The sequence below is a fragment of the Aspergillus ochraceoroseus genome (assembly GCF_002846915.1).
Source record: "Aspergillus ochraceoroseus IBT 24754 chromosome Unknown P175scaffold_4, whole genome shotgun sequence".
NCBI lineage: Eukaryota > Fungi > Ascomycota > Eurotiomycetes > Eurotiales > Aspergillaceae > Aspergillus > Aspergillus ochraceoroseus.
Genome location: NW_024468479.1, coordinates 510,278 through 530,772, shown reverse-complemented (window position 1 = coordinate 530,772; position 20,495 = coordinate 510,278). Strand labels below are relative to the sequence as shown.

The 20,495-nt window shown below is 59.5% G+C and overlaps 4 protein-coding genes across 4 annotated transcripts; 3 read left to right on the top strand and 1 right to left on the bottom strand.

Moving 5' to 3' along the window:
• Window positions 1-176: 176 nt before the first annotated feature.
• P175DRAFT_0437789 (isopenicillin N synthase family dioxygenase) lies at window positions 177-1,214 on the top strand (the record flags this gene model as incomplete). Its single annotated transcript, XM_040893870.1, has 2 exons — window positions 177-488; window positions 564-1,214. 2 exons carry the CDS (start codon window positions 177-179, stop codon window positions 1,212-1,214), a joined length of 963 nt encoding a protein of 320 aa, XP_040752015.1.
• Window positions 1,215-3,334: 2,120 nt separating this feature from the next.
• Window positions 3,335-5,530, top strand: P175DRAFT_0501242 (Zn(II)2Cys6 transcription factor domain-containing protein). The gene is made up of 2 exons (XM_040897121.1): window positions 3,335-4,973; window positions 5,086-5,530. The coding sequence occupies exons 1-2, from the start codon at window positions 3,619-3,621 to the stop codon at window positions 5,306-5,308; spliced, it is 1,578 nt and encodes a 525-aa protein (XP_040752014.1). The 5' UTR covers window positions 3,335-3,618; the 3' UTR covers window positions 5,309-5,530.
• A 362-nt stretch (window positions 5,531-5,892) lies between these two features.
• P175DRAFT_0436677 (uncharacterized protein) lies at window positions 5,893-6,808 on the bottom strand (the record flags this gene model as incomplete). The annotated part of the gene is made up of 2 exons (XM_040893817.1): window positions 5,893-6,711; window positions 6,779-6,808. The coding sequence occupies 2 exons, from the start codon at window positions 6,806-6,808 to the stop codon at window positions 5,893-5,895; spliced, it is 849 nt and encodes a 282-aa protein (XP_040752013.1).
• Window positions 6,809-7,583: 775 nt separating this feature from the next.
• P175DRAFT_0492959 (uncharacterized protein) lies at window positions 7,584-20,190 on the top strand (the record flags this gene model as incomplete). The annotated part of the gene is made up of 6 exons (XM_040895931.1): window positions 7,584-8,880; window positions 8,967-12,011; window positions 12,073-15,120; window positions 15,248-17,170; window positions 17,236-17,850; window positions 17,924-20,190. 6 exons carry the CDS (start codon window positions 7,584-7,586, stop codon window positions 20,188-20,190), a joined length of 12,195 nt encoding a protein of 4,064 aa, XP_040752012.1.
• Window positions 20,191-20,495: the final 305 nt, after the last annotated feature.

The following is a 20,495-nucleotide window of genomic DNA, read 5'->3' as shown; positions in this document are numbered from 1 at the left end:
CTACACGCCGAGTGCTTGGGATAATCTCCGACCCTGATGCTCTAAGAGAAAAAAAAAAACGTGGAGTGAAGTGTCATAAAAGCTCCGGGTAGTAAGTCTCCAGTTCTCCCCGGCTGACTATTATTTTATCATATTTTTTTTTGTCAAGACAATCTACAAGTTCAACAGCATTCAGCATGTCGAGTGAAGGCGTCCAATTGCCCATCATTGACTTCACCGGGTATCTCGCGCCCAAGTCGCCAGACGATCAGCAGAAAGTCATTGCACAGGTGCGGGATGCGTGTCGCGAATATGGCTTCTTCCAGGTCAAAGGCCACGGCATCCCCCTGGCCCTGCAACAAGAGCTGCTGAAGAGTCTGGATAGGCTTTTCGGCATGCCCAAGGAGGAGAAGATGAAGCTGTCCTATCTGGAGAATCCTTGCCGCCGAGGATACGAAGCGTCCGGCATGTCGCTGCGGGAGGGAGATGCCATGCCGGATTCCAAAGAGGTGCGAGGCTCTCTCTCATCTACCTACCCACGCCGCTGAATCCCGATTTGAAGAAATACTGACCGCCAGGAAAAGGCCTACTATATCGGTCGAGAAGATCCTGTCGTGGAGCTCTCGGGCTTTTACGGCCCCAATGTCTGGCCCAATCTCCCCGAGGAGCAGTTCCGCGCTCCGGTCTGGGAATACTATCAGAAGACGGGCCAGCTGGGCAAGACGATATGGGAAATCCTGCTGCAGGGGCTTGGACACTCGACGGACGTGATGGACGCCTTCGCCAAGAGACCTCTCGTGCAGATGAAGTTGATCCGGTACCCTCCGACGAGCGCGACGCTCCCCGGCCAGTTCGGCGTGGGAGCACACAACGACTTTGGCGGAGTCACCGTGCTGCTGCAGCAGCCCGGGAAGGATGGTCTCGAGGTGTGGCTCGAGAAGCAGCAGGCATGGCTGGCGGTTCCGGCTCTGGAAGACGTGTATGTCATCAACTGCGGCGATATGATCATGAACTGGACGGGAGGTCAGTACAAGAGCGTCCGGCACCGGGTCATCAACAAGGCAGACTCCGAGAGACTGTCCTGCGCGACCTTCTGGCATGGGGACGTGTTTGCGACAAATCCCCTGAACCCGGAGGATCCCAACAAGGAGAGTGTCGGGCAGTTGCTCGTGAAGCGGTTCCGCCACCAAATGTCCATCCACAAGGAGGGTCTCGCCCAGGTCGGGGAAGCCTAGAGCGGGCTGAATCGAAACGAGGCCACCTCTATACCGGCCGCATTGCGTTCATAGACCTCTAGCCCGGTTATCAAATCCACGTGTATGCCGTACGCTCCGTAAGTCTCTCAACACTAGCCGTCTATTAACTACTCTGCGCTGTCAATCCCCCGTCCTATGCATCATAGAAATAGGTGCGCCGGAATCCCATGTACCCTAGCAACTAAGCCCTGAAGGATGACCTACTGTGATAGGTATAGGAGAAGTCGACTATCGGACTAGGAGCCGTAGCGTACCCACCACCACCACCACCACCACCACCACCACATCTCCATCCAGTATGTATCAGGAGCCTCGGCGATTTAACCGCATGTAGCGAATTAAAACCCCCGACCTTGGAGGGGCCACAGGGTTTAACAGCCGTTGAGTACCGCCGTCCAATGCTTGCTAGAGTCTTGCTAGTCTTGCCCCAGCACTAGATCGGTCATCATGAATATTCCGCCGGGGAAGAAAAAAAGCCCACAAGGTCAAATAGTCGACGTGATTAGGGTTGACCCTCCAATTGGATGATGTATGCCACGGTCTCCTCCTAACCGGGTCTCTGGCAATCTGCCGTGTAGCCGCTGGGGTTTACCCGGACGGCTATGGCTCTTGCTAGGATCTTTTACTGTAGATTGGGCCTGGAGCAGCAGTAATGGGCAGGCACTAAGCGTTGGTCGTGAACCGATCTCGTCTGTGGATATACATATTATTACCGTGGGGCCTTTTGCTGCTGTGCGTGGCAGTGTTGGATACCCAGCTCCAAATCATGCAACCATTGTGCTTGACGGCGTCCGAATCAGTAGCTAGACCCAGGTGGCTCTGCCCGGGGATCCCGAGTCCTGGCAGTCGATTGAAGGTCCCCAGAAAGAAAGCCCGTCTGGTGGAACACCTTGCCGCAAAGCTTCGTCAATCTCTTCACCCGGCATGCCAAGGGCACTTGCTTTGATTTGACAAATCAAGACAAACCCGATGCGCCCTGGGGCTGTTCGGAACGGCCGCAGAGGTATGGATCTATAGCTGTCCGGCAGATCGATCGAGGCCTTCCCACGTGTGTGGACCGGGACAAGAGTTCCCTCAGACGTATCCAGCCGATGTCAAGTTTCAGGAAACATGAACTCTGAGATCCACGATGTGTTTGGTGTGTTGGGTCGTGTATCCGGTGGCTCCCGGCTAACCCTAACCCAACACATACATAGTACGGAGGCAGTGTTGGCCACACGCCGTTAGCAGGAAATGAATTTAATTTATGGGATCACACACCGATATCAATAGCAACGATATCAAAAACAAGGCCCTTGTATTGCTTGTTTTGTGGAGAACTCCCTGTCCTAGGTACTCCTACGTGTTATTAACCAAGATGATTACCTCGGCCAGCACATGTCACGAACTTCACAGATATGCATGATGATTCCACTATCTCATGCATGCGTCGAATCAGCTTCCGCCGTGGGATCTGGGTGAATGCTAATACACCTATGCTCTACAACCGAGGCATATTGCCTTGTTTCTGCATAGCCCCCCCCCCCCCCTAAATTAGGGTAATTTTCTCTCGTGGCTTCTTCCTCCTGTCCGGTATGCACAAGGCCCAAGGCGAGCCTGGCCGCCATTGAATCGTGAGATGAACATGCTCATGAAGCTCTACCTCTGCTGTGGCATCCCAAGAATCAGTAGGGCACTGGGGACTTAATATCTAGCTGGGAAGCTCCTCGGGCTGAAGACTCCGTAACACGGGCCAGGGTTAGGGCTCTACTTGTCGCGGAATCCAGAGATTAAACCAAGCTAGTAAGTGTCATATGAGGCCCTTCAACTACTTTGACGGGAGGTTCGTTACATAGTCTGCTTCTGCCGATACAGGCTCAGTGATTCTAGATGCCTTCGTAGCGGAGCAGCAGGCCAGCAGCAGAGATAGTACTTGATGCGCCAAAGTAACACAGTCTGAAGAATAACAGACTAGCTAGAGTCATCACCTTATATCCTATAATCCTATATATATCCCGTAGCGGTAGCCAACCCAGCAACTATGTCCCTTTAGTTCCCTGGTTGGAGGCTTTTGAGGCAACTAAGCTCCAAGATATCCACTCGCCCGGGAAGATTGCGTCTCTATTGATACAAGAAGAGAGAGCTGAGGTGGTACCACGCGTGCATCCTAAACATCTTTCTATCCACTACTCGGCCCCCTTCGCTTCGCCCACTATATCGCCCCCCCACAGGACCGCTGTTTACCGAGGGACTGGGGCCCCTATTGATCTTGATGCACGATATAAGAAGGGAACAGGGATTATGTCTGGTATGGTCGAATAAGAACGAAACCGAGGAAGGGGATAGATAGCGCGCGTGTACTAAGTCCTGGTCTTACTCTCCGTTCGTACTTGACTGAACCGATATGACGCCGGCATCAAGACCCCATGCAACGGCGGCACCACCACCTATGCGCCAATCGTGCGACCGGTGCCATAAGCAGAAAGTCCGATGTACCCGCACGGGGAACAATAACACCGGTGCGTGCGATAGATGCCTCTCCAAACGTGCCCAGTGTGTATACAGCTCCAGCCTACCAAAGGGCCGCCCTAGCTTGTACCGCTTCGCCGATGATGACTCCCCGGGCCGTGATATGGCTGGGCCTGCGGAATCGCCTGCGCCCCTTGGGCCTGGCACCACTCCGAAGCGGCATCGTCGAGCCAGTTCCAAGCCCACATCTGCCCGGGCTCGCGACGACGTACCAATCGGCTTGGAGCCCAGCATGGGCGGAGGAGACGCATGCATCGACCCCGGCCTGAGCAGCAATCTCCTGTTTGCCGCCATGTCCACGGAGGGCAGTGGTCTGGTGGACATATCCCCGGACTCATGGCAATATGTAGCGGGGTTAGACTGCGACAGCATGAAAACAGTGGAGGCCGATCCACAATCGCGACAAGCCACCTTCAACTGGCACGCCATCATGGACCCTCCTCCGCAGAGCACCTCGGATCTGCTCACTCGCCCTGCTCCGGCGGGAACCCCGGGGCGCGACTATGGCCCGTCTGGTCCCCTGGCACCACCGCCGGCTCTGCCCGCGATGCCGGCAGCATACCCCGGAGATGGGAAGAGCCATGCGAAAGACCCTGACGCGGTGATCGCGGAGCTAGCCCGGCTCAGCGTGCATCTGGCGTCATTGCTGCGGTCCAATTGCAGCCTAAGCGAGCTCGACGACGATGCATCCCAGCCAACCGGCCCGGACCACCAGAGCCCTCTGGTCGACGACGCTACCTTTGAGTCGGTGGCGGCGTGGCTCACGCGTGGTTCCGTGCAGAAGGATGTACTCTCGCCGCTCGAGTGCCATCAGCTTGGTCTTTCTCCGATCCCTTGCCCCAAGGCGAAAACAACCGGTGCCATCCTCTACTACACGCTATCGGCCTCCCAGCATTTGCTGGAGATCGTTTGCTGTCTGCAGCCTAACAGAGCCAACGGCGGATCTACTCCCTCGACGCTCATGTCGAGTTCCCCCATGTCGTCGTTGGCGTCGCACGAATCTTCATATTTCTCCCTCCCGAAAGCGTCGTCGTCATTGCCCACATCACCCCCTTCGCCTACCGGCCCGACGAGCCAAACCTCGTTGGATAACTGTAGCCATATCATCCGCGACCTCCTGATCGCCTGCCACACCATGCTGCTGAACCGGTATGCAGCGGTGCTGGTCGCCCTAGACCGCGAAGCAGATCTCCGTGCGCATAACAGCATGACGGTAATAGGCGATGTCCGGTGAGCGAGTCTCTTTTCCCTTCCCATGTACCCACCCCCTTACGTGCAGTCCTGCGCACAAGCCCTACAAGCCTTTCGATATCTCTCTGCTGATCCCCAGCGCGCGCGCCAGGCTCGTCACGATCGTGCAGCTGTGCTCCTATCTCATTGAGCGCCAGCACAAGGCTATGCTCCTGTCCTCGAAATCCCTCGGCACGTCCGGCGTGCCAATCCCGCAAAGTCTTGACCTGAACAATGCACCGGCTTCGGACACGGCGAGCTGGGAGGCGACCAAGGACCTCAAATGTCAGGTTCAAGAGCAGCTCATGCGCCTGCAGCACAAGTTATGCACCTGACACGGAGGTCGCTTTGTCGATTCCGCGTCGATGCGATCACGTCTCTCTCTCTCTCTCTCTCCCATGGCAGTAGGCGTTTGAAGCAGGGGACGAATATATGAATATATATATATAATATGATTTACGACTTGAACAATATACTCCCGAACGCGGTGGTAGGTAATATAATCCTCATCCTCGGGGGCCTAACCTGTTTGTGATTATCTAGACAATCAATAGAGACCTCGTACTGGTAATTTTGTGGAATAAAGCCGACGTCCACAGGAAACGTATAGCAAGCGCTCCTATTTGAACATCCCGTAACCGACATTCTAGCTCAAGATATCCAATCTTCTACTTAGCATCCCGACTCTACTGCTACTCTGGAATGCTCCTAGACCAGACCGCCACCATCCAGCACAGCCCTAGCTATTTCTATGCGTGAAACCCGGGGTATTCTCATGAGTATGGCACCGGGGTGAAGTTTACTCAAGTTACACGTAGATATGTACGGACTAGGGACCTCGGCGTGAACGGAAGAAAAGGAGATCATTATGGCATGTCAATCATCTAGTTATTCCGGCATAAACCAACGCGACCAGCATTCAAAGCCAGCGCGCGAACCAGGTTAAAACCTGCGTGACCGAGTCCTCCAGACACGCCCTCTCGAGCGGATCATCCGGGTTGCCTCTCACTGCAAACCCGTGTCGTCCGGGCTTATACTCTTGATGCGCCATGTCGGGCAGCTCTCGCCCTGTCTTTGCGAGGCTCGCATGCAGGCCCTGCACCGCAGCCATCTGTCCGATATCGACAAAGCTGTCCTCCCGGCCCCATCCGAAGGACACCGGCACGACCAGAGTCTGGACATCCCCGGGGATGGCCAGGTGACTGGGATGCAGGGCGACGACCGCATCCACCAGCGGCACCTTGGCCCCGTCCACCTCGACCATGTTGCTCTCCAGCCCAGCCCGCACCGCGTACTTGCCGCCCCAGCAGAATCCCACCATGCCGATCTTCGGGGTCTGGGGCGTGGCGCGGCGCAGCGCCTGCAGGAACTCCATGCAGACTTTATCGGTTGGCCCCTCGCGGTGGCGTCGCTGCCACATGAGAAACGCGGGCGCGCTGGCCAGAAGCCCCGTGTACTTGGAGAATGTCGACTGCTTGGATGGGTCTACGGGGATGAGATGGTCCGCCATCGCCAGCGGAACGGGATCGCCCTGGAAGAAGTCCGGCAGGTAGACCAGCCACTCCCCGCTCTTGGAGTAGGCGTCGGCGATGAGTTTGTTGTTGGGCAGGGCCAGGCCAAACACGTCCGAGTAGATGACGATAATGCCCCGGGGGTTGGTGCGGTTGCCGACCACGTACGTGTTAAGGCCGCAGATCAGCTCTTCCTTGCCCTGGGGGAATCCCTGGTGGATAGAGCCCTACGACGACATGCGGATGAGCCTGGGTTGGGAGGACGGGGGGGTTGTTGCATGGAGGAGGCCGCACCTTGATGCATTCCTGGCAGGAGGTAGCCATGATGACAGACAGACCGAACAGCCTGTGGACAAAACGGGGTGATTAGGGTTCAGCCAGCTGTCTCGTCGTTGCGACGCGCTCTTCCTTATATGCGAATAGAAATCAGCCATGACGCGTTTCTGTCTGCCCTGTACTTTTCTTTTCTGCGGCGGCACAGGAGCTAGCTGGCATTAATCTGGCTGAATCGTCAGCAAGTGGGTTTGCCTGCGCGCGGATGAACTTGACTATTAACGCTTTTCTCCACTCGCTAGCAGCTTTTAGGCTAGGGACGAGCATAATCCTGCATCTAGACCAGCTAGACTAGGGCTTTGCGTCATTAATACCCGGTGGTTAAGGGCCGGACTAGCCATGGTTCTATCCGAGATACCTTAGCTCCCTTGGAATCGTAGTCGGCGCCAGAGACTCGGCGACATATCGCACTCTTGATGTTTCGGCTTCTGGCAGCAGAGAGAGCTGCTTGTTCGTCGGCGATAGAGACCAGGAAATTCACCATGAGGCGTGTTGGCAAGGGAAACGCCGTGTGTCCTGCCGCCCTGACGGACGGGGCATCGGATCTCTGCCTACGGGAAGATTCAAGATGGAGTCTGATCATATATAGCATCAACCTGGGTCAATGCGTGTTAGAACAGCTCTGTTGGTGCCTCACGTCCGTGATCTATCTATCTATCTATCTATCTATCTATCTATCAAAGGTTGTCCAGCTTTTACTCACACCCCCCCACGCAACAACGCTGGACGGTAACCGTTCCGAGGACTGTTCTCTACCTGCCACACCATGGACTCAAGACAGCCAGAGCCCATTGCGATCGTCGGGAGCGCTTGTCGATTCCCCGGCGGTGCGAATACACCGTCAGCTCTGTGGGAGCTGCTCAAGAACCCCCGGGATGTATGCATGGACATCCCGGACGATCGATTCAACACCACCGGATTCTATCACCCCGATGGCAGTCACCACGGCACGACCAATGTGCGAAAATCATATCTGATGCAAGAGGACCTGCGGGTGTTTGATGCTGCGTTTTTCAACATCAGCCCCAACGAGGCCGATTCCATGGACCCCCAGCAGCGGCTGCTGTTGGAGACCGTCTATGAAGCACTCGAGGCCGGCGGCCACACAATCGACGGCCTCCGGGGCTCGGATACAGCCGTGTACACGGGCACCATGGGCGTTGACTATAACGATACCGGGGTGCGGGACCTGAACACGGTCCCGACTTACTTCGCGACGGGCGTCAACCGGGCCATCATCTCGAACCGCGTCTCGTATGTCTTCGACTGGCACGGGCCGAGCATGACGATCGACACGGCTTGTTCGTCGAGTCTGATTGCCGTCCACCAGGGCGTCAAGGCCCTGCGCACTGGGGAATCGCGCGTCGCGCTGGCGTGTGGCACGCAGGTCATCCTCAACCCGGAAATGTACGTGATCGAGAGCAAGTTGAAGATGCTGTCGCCGACGGGGCGCTCGCGCATGTGGGACGCCGATGCAGACGGCTACGCCCGTGGAGAGGGCGTGGCGGCCATTGTGCTGAAGCGGCTAAGCGACGCGATTGCGGACGGGGATCACATCGAGTGTCTCATCCGCGAGACAGGATCCAACCAAGACGGCCATTCCAACGGCATCACCGTGCCCAGCACAGAGGCCCAAGCTGCCCTCATTCAGCAGACCTATGCCCGAGCGGGCCTGGACCCAGAGCATCGCCCGGAGGATCGGCCGCAGTTCTTCGAAGCCCATGGAACCGGAACCAAAGCAGGAGACCCCAAGGAGGCGGCCGCGATCTACCGGTCCTTTGGCCGTCCCAACCGTGCGGAGGATGATGATGATGATGATGTCCCTCTGTACGTCGGCTCCGTCAAGACTGTCATCGGTCACCTGGAGGGCTCCGCGGGTCTTGCGGGCCTGCTGAAGGGTTCGGCCAGCATCCAGTCCGGATTCATTGCGCCGAACCTGTTATTCAATCGCCTGAATCCCGATATTGAGCCGTTCTACAAGGGCCTGCGCGTACCAACCGAGTTGACTCCGTGGCCACAGCTGCCGGACGGAGTTCCACGACGTGTGAGCGTCAATAGTTTCGGTACCTGCTCTTTCTTTTCTTTTCTTTTCTTTCTTTCCTTCCCCCCCGGTTCGGTTCAGGATCGGAGCTGTCACTAATGCGAGTAGGTTTCGGTGGGAGCAATGCCCACGCTATCCTGGAGCAGTACAGCGGATTGCCGGCAAAGACCCAGGGCACCGCAGCCGGCCAAAGTGATTCCGTGTTCACCCCGTTCGTCTTCTCGGCCTTGACGGAAGAGTCTCTCGTCGCCCAGCTACGCGCGTATTCGGAGCACCTGAAGGCACACCAGGAGATCGACGCCTGCGATCTGGCCTGGACGCTGCAGTCGCGCCGCAGTCAACTCCCTACGCGGGTGGCCTTTTCCGCGAAAGACGTCGAGGCCCTGGCATCCAAGATCGATGCGAAGCTGGCGCCATTAGCACAGAACCCCGGAATCGCTGTTGGCACCCGCGCCAGCTCCAAGGTGGCTTCCACGGCGCCCAAGATCCTGGGCGTCTTCACTGGCCAGGGCGCGCAATGGGCGACCATGGGAGCGGAGCTCGTCCGCGCGTCTCCGTTCGTGGTCCAGCGGCTTGAGGAGCTAGAGGCGTCCCTCGACACCCTGCCACCCGCGGATCGACCGGCATGGCGCCTTCGAGACGAATTGCTCGCAGCCGGCGACGCCTCCCGCATTGGCGAGGCCGCCCTCTCGCAGCCCCTGTGTACCGCCATCCAGGTCGTCCTCGTCGATCTGCTGCGCGCTGCCGGTGTCACCTTTTCCGCCGTGGTGGGACATTCCTCGGGCGAGATTGCCGCGGCTTATGCTGCTGGCTTCCTCTCGGCCCACGACGCCGTCCGCATCGCTTACTATCGTGGCCTACACGCAAGGCTGGCTGGAAATGCCAGCACCGGCCAGAAGGGCGCCATGCTGGCGGTGGGAACCTCGTGGGAAGATGCGCAGGATCTCATCGACCTCCGCACATTCAAGGGCCGCCTCGCCATCGCCGCCCACAACTCCGGCGCCAGCGTTACCTTGTCGGGAGACGTTGATGCCGTTGTTCGGGCCAAGAAGGTCTTTGACGAAGAAAAGAAGTTTGCCCGGTTGTTGAAGGTCGACACCGCCTATCACTCTCACCACATGTGGCCTTGCGGCGACGCGTACGTGGCCTCGCTCCAAGGTTGTGGCATCCAGGTCAACCGGGACCGCAGGGATAATACCTCCTCCTGTGCCTGGTTTTCGAGTGTGAACCCGAGCAGCCAGGAAATGGACCCGACCGAAGACTTGAAGGACGTCTACTGGCGAGACAACATGACCAACGCCGTCCTCTTCGCCGATGCCGTCAAGAACGCCGTTGCCAGCGAGGATCAAATCACCCTGGCCCTGGAGATTGGGCCTCATCCGGCGCTCAAGGGCCCGGCCACCCAGAACATTTCCGACGTGCGACCAGCGCCGCTGCCCTACAGCGGGGTGCTCAGCCGCGGGGCGAACGACGTCGAGGCCTTCTCCGATGCTCTGGGCTTCCTGTGGACGCATTCGGGCAGCCAAGCGGTCGACTTTCAGTCGTACAATGCCCAGGTCACCGGCAGTGGCCCTGAGCGCCAGCCACCGCGACTGGTGGTTGGCCTGCCATCGTACCAATGGAATCACACGAGAACCCACTGGAATGAATCGCGCAGGTCGCGCAAGCTCCGTGGGCGCAACCAAGCGACGCACGAGCTGTTGGGATCGCCGGCCCCCGAGTCCAACCCGCACGACCTGCGATGGGCGAACGTGCTCAAGGTCTCGGAGATTCCGTGGCTGGACGGCCATCGACTGCAGGGCCAGATCGTCTTCCCGGCGGCAGGGTATGTCGCCATGGCCCTGGAGGCATCCAAGTTCCTGGCGGCGGAGAATCCCATCCGGCTGCTTGAACTCCACGACATGTCCATACCCAGAGCGATCACATTCGAGGAAGGCGACACATCAGGTGTCGAGACGCTCGTTACGCTGACCGAGGTTCGACACTCCCAGGGCCAGCAAACCACCACGGCCAACTTCTCGTGCTACTCGCTGCCCGTCCTCAGCACCGGGTCCGAGCAGGAAATGGAGCTGGTAGCCACTGCCACCGTCAACGTGGTCTTGGGTGGCCCCAGCCGTGACGCCCTCTCGGGTCTCCCGCTGCAGGACTACAACATGTACCCGATCGACGCGGACCGCTTCTACTCCACGTTAGACAACATCGGATACGGCTATTCCGGACCGTTCCGGACGTTTTCGTCGATCAAGCGCAGACTCGACCATGCCATCGGCCAGGTGGGCTCGTATCCTTACCCGGATGCTGCTGAGGCCACATTCTACCTCGTCCACCCCAGCACGCTCGATGTTGCCTTCCACGCAGGCATGGTGGCGTACTCGGCCCCGGGCGACGAGCGACTGTGGTCTCTCCATGTCCCGACAGGTATCCGAAGCATCAGGGTCAACCCGGCCGCGTGTCCCTCGCTGCCCACCTCGGGCTCTCAAGTGCCGGTGTGCGCGACCATCGACAGCACTTCGGACTCCTTCTCGGCTTACATTGATCTCCTGAGTGAAGATGGCCAGCAGTGCATGGTCCAGATCGAGGACCTGGCCATCAAGCCCTTCGCCCCGGCGACGGAGGCGGACGACCGGGTGCTGTTCACGTCGACGAAGCTGGATGCGGCGGTGCCAGACGGCGCTGCTGTCGCGGAAGGAGTCCGCCCCGCGGCGGTCGAGGTGGAACTGGCGCACGCCTGCGAAAGGATCGCGTACTACTACCTCCGCAAGTGGGACAGCGAGCTGAGTGACGCGGAATGGGCCAAGGGACAGCCGCATCACCAGTATCTCCGCAACTGGGCCAAGCGCACGCTCGACATGGCCAACCGAGGGCAACACCCGACGCTGCGGAGAGAGTGGGTGGAAGACGGGCCCCAGCAGATCGAAGCCCTGATCCGTCGGTATGCCGATAACCTGGATGTCAAGATGATTGTCACCGTCGGCGAGAAGATCCCACCCACTGTGCGCGGCGAGACCACGATCCTGGAGCACCTCCTCCGCGACAACATGCTCGACGACTTTTACCAGCTGGGCTCGGGATTCCAGCGCTACAATAAATTCCTGGCCTCGATGATGAAGCAGATCACCCACCGCTATCCGCATACGAGGATCCTGGAGATCGGTAAGTAGTATCGATTCATCAAGCCGCCTCAACCCACCCCTGATTACTGACATGCTTCCAGGTGCGGGCACCGGCGGCGCAACGAAATACGTCCTCAAGGAGATGGGCGACAAGATGGCGTCGTATACCTACACGGACATCTCCGTGGGCTTCTTTGCGAAGGCGGCCGAGATATTCGCCCGGTATAGCGACAAGATGACGTTCAAGGTCTTGGATGTGGAAAAGTCCCCGGCCGCCCAAGGGTACGTGGAGGGCTCCTACGACATTGTGATTGCATCCAATGTGCTGCACGCGACGGCATCGCTCCATACGACCTTGGTCAATGCCCGCAAGCTGCTCAAACCCGGGGGCTACCTGTTGCTGTTGGAGATTACCAACAACGAGCCCATCCGGACCGGATTCATCTGGGGCACGCTCGCTGGTTGGTGGCTCGGTGTAGACGATGGCCGTCCCTGGGCGCCGACGATTACCCCGGGCAAGTGGCATGCTTCCCTGCGCAAGGCGGGATTCTCCGGAGTCGACGCCGTCACCCCCGAGATTGACGGCATCGCATGGCCCTTCTCCATCATGGCCGCGCAAGCTGTCGACGATCGAGTGCAATTCCTGCGCCAGCCACTCTCGGCGCGCTCGCCCATGGTCTACATGGACCACCTGGTGATCCTCGGCAACAGAAGCCTCGCCACGGCCTGTCTCGCTGAGGAGCTGGCCGACCAGCTCCGCCGCTTCTGTGGCGAGTTGACCATCTTGGATGCGCTGCCCACCGAGGAAGAAGCCCTCGACATCCCCCCCATGACCACCTTCATCAATCTCGTCGATCTCGACGCGCCCCTTTTCAAGGGCCTGGGTGCAGAGCAGATGGACGGCCTGAAGCGCATGGTCGAGTTGGCCAAACATATCCTGTGGATCACGGCCGGTGCCCTCGTCGAGCAGCCCTACCACATGGCAAGTATCACCTTCAGCCGCGCCGTGCGTCGCGAGGCAGGCCACGTCAGCCTGAACCATCTAGACATCGCCGACCTGCAGCAGCCGGGTCTTGCAAAGGCCATCGCCCAGCATCTGCTGCAGCAGTTTGCACTGAACGAGTGGGAGACGGCCATTGGCGGAGACGGCCAGCCGGATCACCAGCAGATGCTGTGGTCCAAGGAGCCCGAGGCCTTCCTGGACCGCGGAAAGCTACTGCTCCCCCGACTGATGAGCAATGTCGACCAGAATGCGAGACTCAACTCGTTCCGACGTGTGGTCACCAAGGAGGTGCCACTCTCCGCCTCCAGTGTCTCTCTCGTCCCGCCCTCGGCTACATCCCCACCGTCCTTGGTGGAGCCCGCCTGCATCGCAACACCCCCCGGCGGTGCCCCTGGTATTTCCAGGGTTGATGCGTCCAGTCTGATGGCGCTCAGCGTGTCCCCGGATACATTCCTCTTCCTTGCCACCGGTAAGGACCATGCAACCGGTCGCCCGGTTGTCCTTCTCTCCACCACAAACTCGGTGGAGATGACCCCCATTATCGCCAGCGTTCCGGCCGATGTAGATGCCAACCGCAGCAGCGATCCTCCGTCCCAGGCAACGAGTCGCCTGATAATCGCCACTGCAAGTGAGCTTCTCGCGGAATCCTTGCTCCAGCATCTATCTTCCGGAAGCCACCTGCTGGTCCACTGCTCGGCCCAAGATCGATTCCTGGCCGCAGCGCTTTCCCGTCGTGCGTCTTCCCAGGCAGCAGTCCGGGTCAGTTTCACATATGAAGCAGACGACGAGAAGGATCTGGTCGACTCGTCATGGATCAAGTTGAGTTCGCGCGAATCACAATACGTGACGCGAAAGACGATACAGCGGGCGAACCCTACACACTTCTTGGACCTGACGGCGAAGCCCTCTGCCACACCGGGCGACATCAGTCTCCGCGTCGCTCGGGCGTTGCCCTCTGCTTGCCAGCGGATTCATCTGGCTTCGCTTGTGCGCGACAAATCATCATTCTTACCTTCCCAGTATGATGCCGAGGCGTTGGCCAGTCTCCTTGGAGATGCTTATGCGCGCGCCAGAGTATCAGAGGTTGCGTCTACCGCTCAAGCAGCGGTCCACGATCTCGTCGTGAGCGTGGACCACATCACCGCAGACACCCCTTGCCACACCACCAGTGCCGTCGACTGGCCCTCGGACGCGCTTGTCAAGGTCAACGTGCGCCCCTTGGAGGCCAGCGGCCTGTTCTCCAAGGACAAGACGTATCTCCTTGTCGGCCTCAGCGGCAAGATCGGACAGTCTCTCACGGAGTGGATGGTGTCCAATGGCGCGGGATGCGTCTGCCTGACGAGTCGTCGCCCTCTGATTGACGACCGATGGCTCCGGTCCTTCGCGGGAACGGGTGCAACCGTCAAGGTCTGCTCGATGGATGTGACTGATCTGCGCAGTGTCGAGAATGTCGTCCAGGAAATCCGAGCATCCTGCCCTCCTATCGGCGGTGTCGCCAACGGGGCCATGGTCCTCCACGACACCCTGTTCTCCAAGATGTCGACGGACAAGATGCAGCAGGTCCTCGCCCCCAAGATCGATGGCTCCAACCACCTGGACCGAGTCTTCTACAAGGATGATCTGGACTTCTTCGTCTTCTTCTCCTCGGCCTCCTGCGTCGTCGGCAACCTGGGCCAGTCCAACTACGCCGCGGCCAACGGCTACATCAACAGTCTGGCCCGACAGAGACGCAGACGCGGCGTCGCAGCGAGCACCTTTGACATCGGGCAGGTCGCCGGCATTGGATACATCGAAACGGCGGGCCAGGCGGTCATGGACCAGCTGGCGTCTCTTGGGCTGAGACCGCTGTCCGAGACTGATCTGCGTCAGGCATTCGCGGAGACGATTCGAGCCGGCCGGCCGGCCGCCGACGACGTGAACAGCACCAGCATCCCCGACGCCGTGCTCACGACAGGGATCCGCCACTTTTCCGAAGACGAAGACATCAAGGGGCCGTGGTTCGCCAACGCCTTCTTCTCCCACTGTGTGATCGACAGCAAGACCCAAGAGGTGGATTCGCAGGACCAGGACAAGAAGTCCAATATCCCAGCGGCCCGGCAGCTCATGAAGGCAACCAGCCGCGAACAAGCCCTTGATATCCTCCAAGGTAGGTACTTACTTCAATACTAAGATCCATTTCAGGTGGTTCAAGGGTTGCTTGTACTGGATATGATTTCTTTTTTTTTTCTTTTTTTTTTTTTTTTTTGGGTCATACTAACCGACTATGTGTACAGAATGTCTTGCCGCAAAGCTACGCGTCATCTTACAGCTGAGCAGCCAGTCCATAGACTACGACGCGCCGCTCGTCGACCTTGGAATCGACTCCCTGGTTGCCGTGGAGGTCCGCTCGTGGTTCCTGAAAGAGGTGAAGGTGGACATTCCGGTTCTCAAGGTGGTGGGAGGAGCTTCCCTGGCCGAGCTATGCCAACGCGCAATGGAGAAGATACCCGAGGAACTCCTCGCAGGCGTCGGCAAGCCCGCAGAAGAAGAACCACCCAAGGCTTCGGCGCCGGTTTCCCAGCCACAGCCCCCAGCGAAGGCTCAATTGCAGATCCCGCTTCGGTCTACCACGCCCGGATCAGGGCCCGCTTCGGAATCCAGTGCCAGCCCGTGCTTGACTCCAGGAACGCCCCTGTTCACGGACGGCGTCTCGAGCATCTCGATCACCGAGGCGTCGACGAGGTCCGCCTCCCCCGCGGAAGGCTCCAAGGGCTCTAAGGAGGTGAGTTCTCCTGCCCACTCCTATTTCCCACCCCCCCAGCCGGCGGCGGCGGCGGCGGCGGCGGTGGAGCGCCCTGCAAGAAGATTCATCAAGAGCGTACCCATATCCTTTGGCCAGTCGCGATTCTGGTTCCTCCAGCAGCTGCTGGAGGACCAGAGGACTCACAACGTGGCGTACTACTATCACGTCAAGGGTGACCTGAACGTGGACGACATGGAGAGAGCCGTGCGGGTTGTCGCTACCAGACACGAGGCCCTACGCACATGCTTCGTACCAGACGAGGCCGATGCAGCCCAAGCTTACCAGAAGGTCTTGCCTAGTTCCCCGATCCGCCTGCGCTGCAAGAAGATCAACTCTAAGTCCGACGTTGATTCGGAATACCAGAGGCTGAGAATGCAGGATCTCGACCTAGCCAGTGGCGAGCTGCTGCGTCTGGTGCTCTTGACGCTCGCGCCATCGTCCCATTATCTCCTAGTGTACCACCATCACATCATCATGGACGGCATCAGTCTGCAGGTGTTCCTGGCCGATCTGGAGAAGGCCTACAACGGCGAGTCTCTGGGCCCAGCACCACGACAGTACCCGGATTTCTCCGCGGCCCAGCGCCAGGCCGTCGACAACGGGGGCATGGAGGAGGAGTTGAAGTATTGGCGAGGCGTCTTCCCGGCTCACGAACAGCCCCCGATCCTCCCCCTGTTGCCCATGGCGCGCACAAGCTCCCGAGTGCCCATGGTAAAGTTTGACACCCACCAGGTCCAGCAGCGCATCGAGCCCACACTCGCGGCGCGCATCCGAGCCGTTTCCAAGGCGCAGCGATCCACCCCGTTCCACCTGTATCTGGCCGCCTTCAAGGCCATGCTCTTCTGTTTCACCGACGCGGACGATTTGACCATTGGTGTGGCTGACGGCGCCCGCAACGACCCCAGCGTGATGGGTAGTATAGGCTTCTTCCTGAACTTGCTCACCCTGCGCTTCCGCCGCCAGCCCGAGCAGTCCTTTGCCGATGCCATCGTCGAGGCTCGGAAGACCTCGCACGCCGCCCTGGAGAACTCGCGGCTGCCCTTTGACGTGCTCCTGACCAAGCTCAACGTCGAGCGCCGCTCAACCCACAGTCCCTTTTTCCAGGCATTCCTCGATTACCGCCAGGGACTCCAGGAAAAGCAGGCATGGGGCAACTGCCAGTTGGAAATGTCAGACGAGGTCCACACCGGCAAGACCGCGTACGACCTCACGGTCGACGTGACGGACGGCGACACCGATGCCGTTCTCATGTTCCGAGCGCAAAAGAGTATCTACGACTGGACGGCCACGCAGTTGCTGGGCGACACCTACGTGCACTTCCTCGATGCTCTCACCAGCAATCCGTCCCTCGTGATGAATGATATCCCGCTGTTTGGCGACGAGCAGCTGGCCGAAGCTGTCCGTATTGGTCGCGGTGAGTTATAATATCTGTCTGTCCAGCTATACGCTCCGTGTTCACGAATTGACCCCGTTCCCTAGGCCCCAAGCTGGTTTCGGACTGGCCGGAAACGCTGCCCCATCGAATCGACCAGGCTGCGCAAGGCAACCAGGACAAAGTTGCTCTCATGGACGGCACAGGTAAGGAACTCACATACCGCGCCATGACGAGCCGCCTCGAGGCGATTGCCGAGTCGTTGCACAATGCCGGGGTTCGCGCTGGCCAGCGCGTGCTCGTCTTCCAGCAGGCCACCGCAGATTGGCCCTGCTCCATGCTTGCCATCATGCGTATAGGCGCCGTTTACGTGCCACTCGACCTGCGCAATCCCATACCACGCCTGGCCGCCGTTGCCCAGGACTGTGAGCCGGCCGCGGTGCTCGTAGATGCCACGACGCTGGACGATGCGCCGCAACTTGGGGTGCCCTCTGCGCACATCCTCAACGTGGCTGGCATCGGGTTGGCGGCCTCGGCCCCTATCGTGAACCAGGCCCGGGCAGACTCACCGGCTGCAATTCTTTACACCAGCGGCTCGACGGGCGTACCCAAGGGCATCGTGGTCACGCACGCAGGCCTCCGGAACGAGATCGAAGGCTACACTAAGATGTGGAAGTTGGGCGCGGAGCGCGTGCTGCAGCAGAGCGCCTTCACCTTCAACCGTAAGTTACTTTCCCTTCCCTCTCTACCTGCCAAACGGCGATGTCGTACTAAATCTATCTCCACGCACACCAGACTCCTCCGACCAGATGTACACAGGTCTGGTCAATGGCGGCATGGTCTACATCGTGCCCTGGGAGAAACGCGGCAACCCGCTCGAGATCACCAAGATCATCCAACAGCACGGCATCACCTACACCAAGGCCACGCCGTCCGAGTACTCGCTTTGGATGCAGTTCGGGGGCGACGACCTTCGACGCGCCGCGGCCTGGCGTTTCGCCTTTGGGGGCGGCGAATCCTTAACCCCCGCCGTCACGCAAGAGTTCGCCGATCTCGAGCTTCCGCAGCTCCGACTTTTCAACTCGTACGGCCCAACCGAGATTTCGATCTCGTCTACGAAGATGGAGATTGCGTACCGCGACCAGGGGGCGCTCGAGCGCATGGGGCGCATCCCGTGCGGCTACTCCCTGCCCAACTACTACATGTATGCAGTGGACGAGCAGCTGCGGCCGGTGCCCGCCGGCATGCCGGGCCAGCTCTGCATTGGCGGAGCCGGCGTGTCCCTGGGCTACCTCAAGAACCAGGCGCTGACTGACAAACACTTTGTTCCGAACCCGTTCGCCACGGCCGAGGATATCGCCAACGGCTGGACGCGCATGTATCTCACGGGGGATATTGGCCACCTCGAGACAGACGGTGCGATGGTCTTCCGCAGCCGCATGGCGGGCGACACCCAGGTCAAGATCCGAGGGCTCCGCATTGAGCTGACTGACATCGAGAGCAACATTGTGGCCGCTGCCGGCGGCGCGCTCCGCGACGCCGTGGTCACTCTCCGCGAAGGCAACCCCGAGTTTTTGGTCGCCCATGTGGTCTTTGCGCCGCAGCAATCTGCCGGTATTGCCGACAGAGAGGCCTTCCTGCAGCAGTTGCTCCACAACCTGGCGGTCCCGCAGTACATGGTGCCTGTCGTGGCTATCCCTCTGGATGCGCTGCCGCTGACCAACCACTCCAAGGTCAACCGGAAGGTCGTCCAAGGTCTCCCGCTGCCGCAAAGAGCCAGGAGCTCCGATCCCGATGAAGACGCCGAGATGATGATGACCGAGACAATGGCCCGGCTTCGCGCATTGTGGCGGGAGGTCCTGGGCAAGAACATCGACCAGCTAGGGCTCGACATCACTCCGTCGACCAGCTTCTTCCTCGTGGGCGGCAACTCGCTCCTGATTATCCGCCTGCAAGCTCGCATCCGCTCCGAGTTCGACGTTGCCGTGTCGCTGGTCGACCTTCTCGGCGCCAACACCCTCCGCCAAATGGCCCGCAGGATCGAGGAGGCTGCCACTGTCAAGGTCCTCGACTGGGACCACGAGACCACTCCACCCGTCGTCCCCAGCTTCCTCCAAGCCGTCTGCTCTCCGACGGGGCCCGATCAAGCTCGAACGCCCGGCAAGACGATCCTCCTCACCGGCGCGACGGGCTTTCTCTCCCGGTTCCTCCTCCCGCAGCTCATCGCACGCCCAGACGTCGACACCATCCATTGCGTCGCCGTGCGCGACGCCGACAAGCTATCCTCGTCGCCCAAGATCGTCCCCCACACGGGGGATCTCTCGCTGCCGCTCCTCGGCCTCTCCGAAGACATGTTCCGCGACCTGGCGCGCACCGTCGACGTTATCCTCCATATGGGCGCCGCGCGCTCCTTCTGGGACAGTTACCATGTGCTGCGCGCGACCAACGTGCTCGCGACCAAGACCCTCGTGATGCTGGCCGCGCCGCGCCGCGTGCCGATTCACTACCTCTCCACCGGCGCCGCCGAGCACGACCACCCCCCCGCTGCCGACGGGAGCAACGGCTACACTGCGACGCGATGGGCGAGCGAGCGCATCCTCGAGCGCTCGTCGACCACCCGAGGCGTTCCGTCATACGTATACCGCTTCCTGCCCGCCGCCGCGCAGCGCAGCGCGCCCCCCGCAGTGCTCGAGGAGTTCCTGCGCTGCGCCGACCTCACCGCCGCCCTCCCGGACTTGCGCGGCTGGCAGGGCCGACTGGACCTCCTCCCCGCCGAGCCGCTCGCGCACGAGCTCTCCCGGGTCCTGCTCGATACCCCGGCTCATGCGCACCGCACGCAGGTCCGACATTTCGAGAGTCCGGCCACCGTGAGCGGGGCCGAGCTGGCCACGTATCTGGCCGAGCACCGAGGCAGCCGGGCTGATCTCCCGCGCGTTCCGCTGCTCCAATGGATCGGTCGTGTCAAGAAGTCCGGCTTCGTGTACTTCCTGGCCTCGCATGAGGCCACTCTGGACAAGCCTACCGATGGTCAGGGTTCTGTCAAGCTGCAAATGCACCGGTGAGCGAGCCGTTCGTACACCACCCCACGCTTACCTGGAGACAACGCTAGGGAATGTATTTCGTTTTGCTTTTGGTGGCTTCTGGTATTTTTGAATCATTGTACTTAGAGTTGAATTAGATTTTAGCAATTTCCATGGAACTATACTGTCACTTGTACTTTAGAACTATCCGCCGTGTGAGTATTCTTGCATACTCTTTCTATGCCAGACATATTCCGGCCCACAATAGGCAATATGCCCCAGGCTAGAGTTAGGGTTTCTTGCGCAGTTCACCCATATCTGATCCTGCTTGAGCTGCCTTGCGCAGC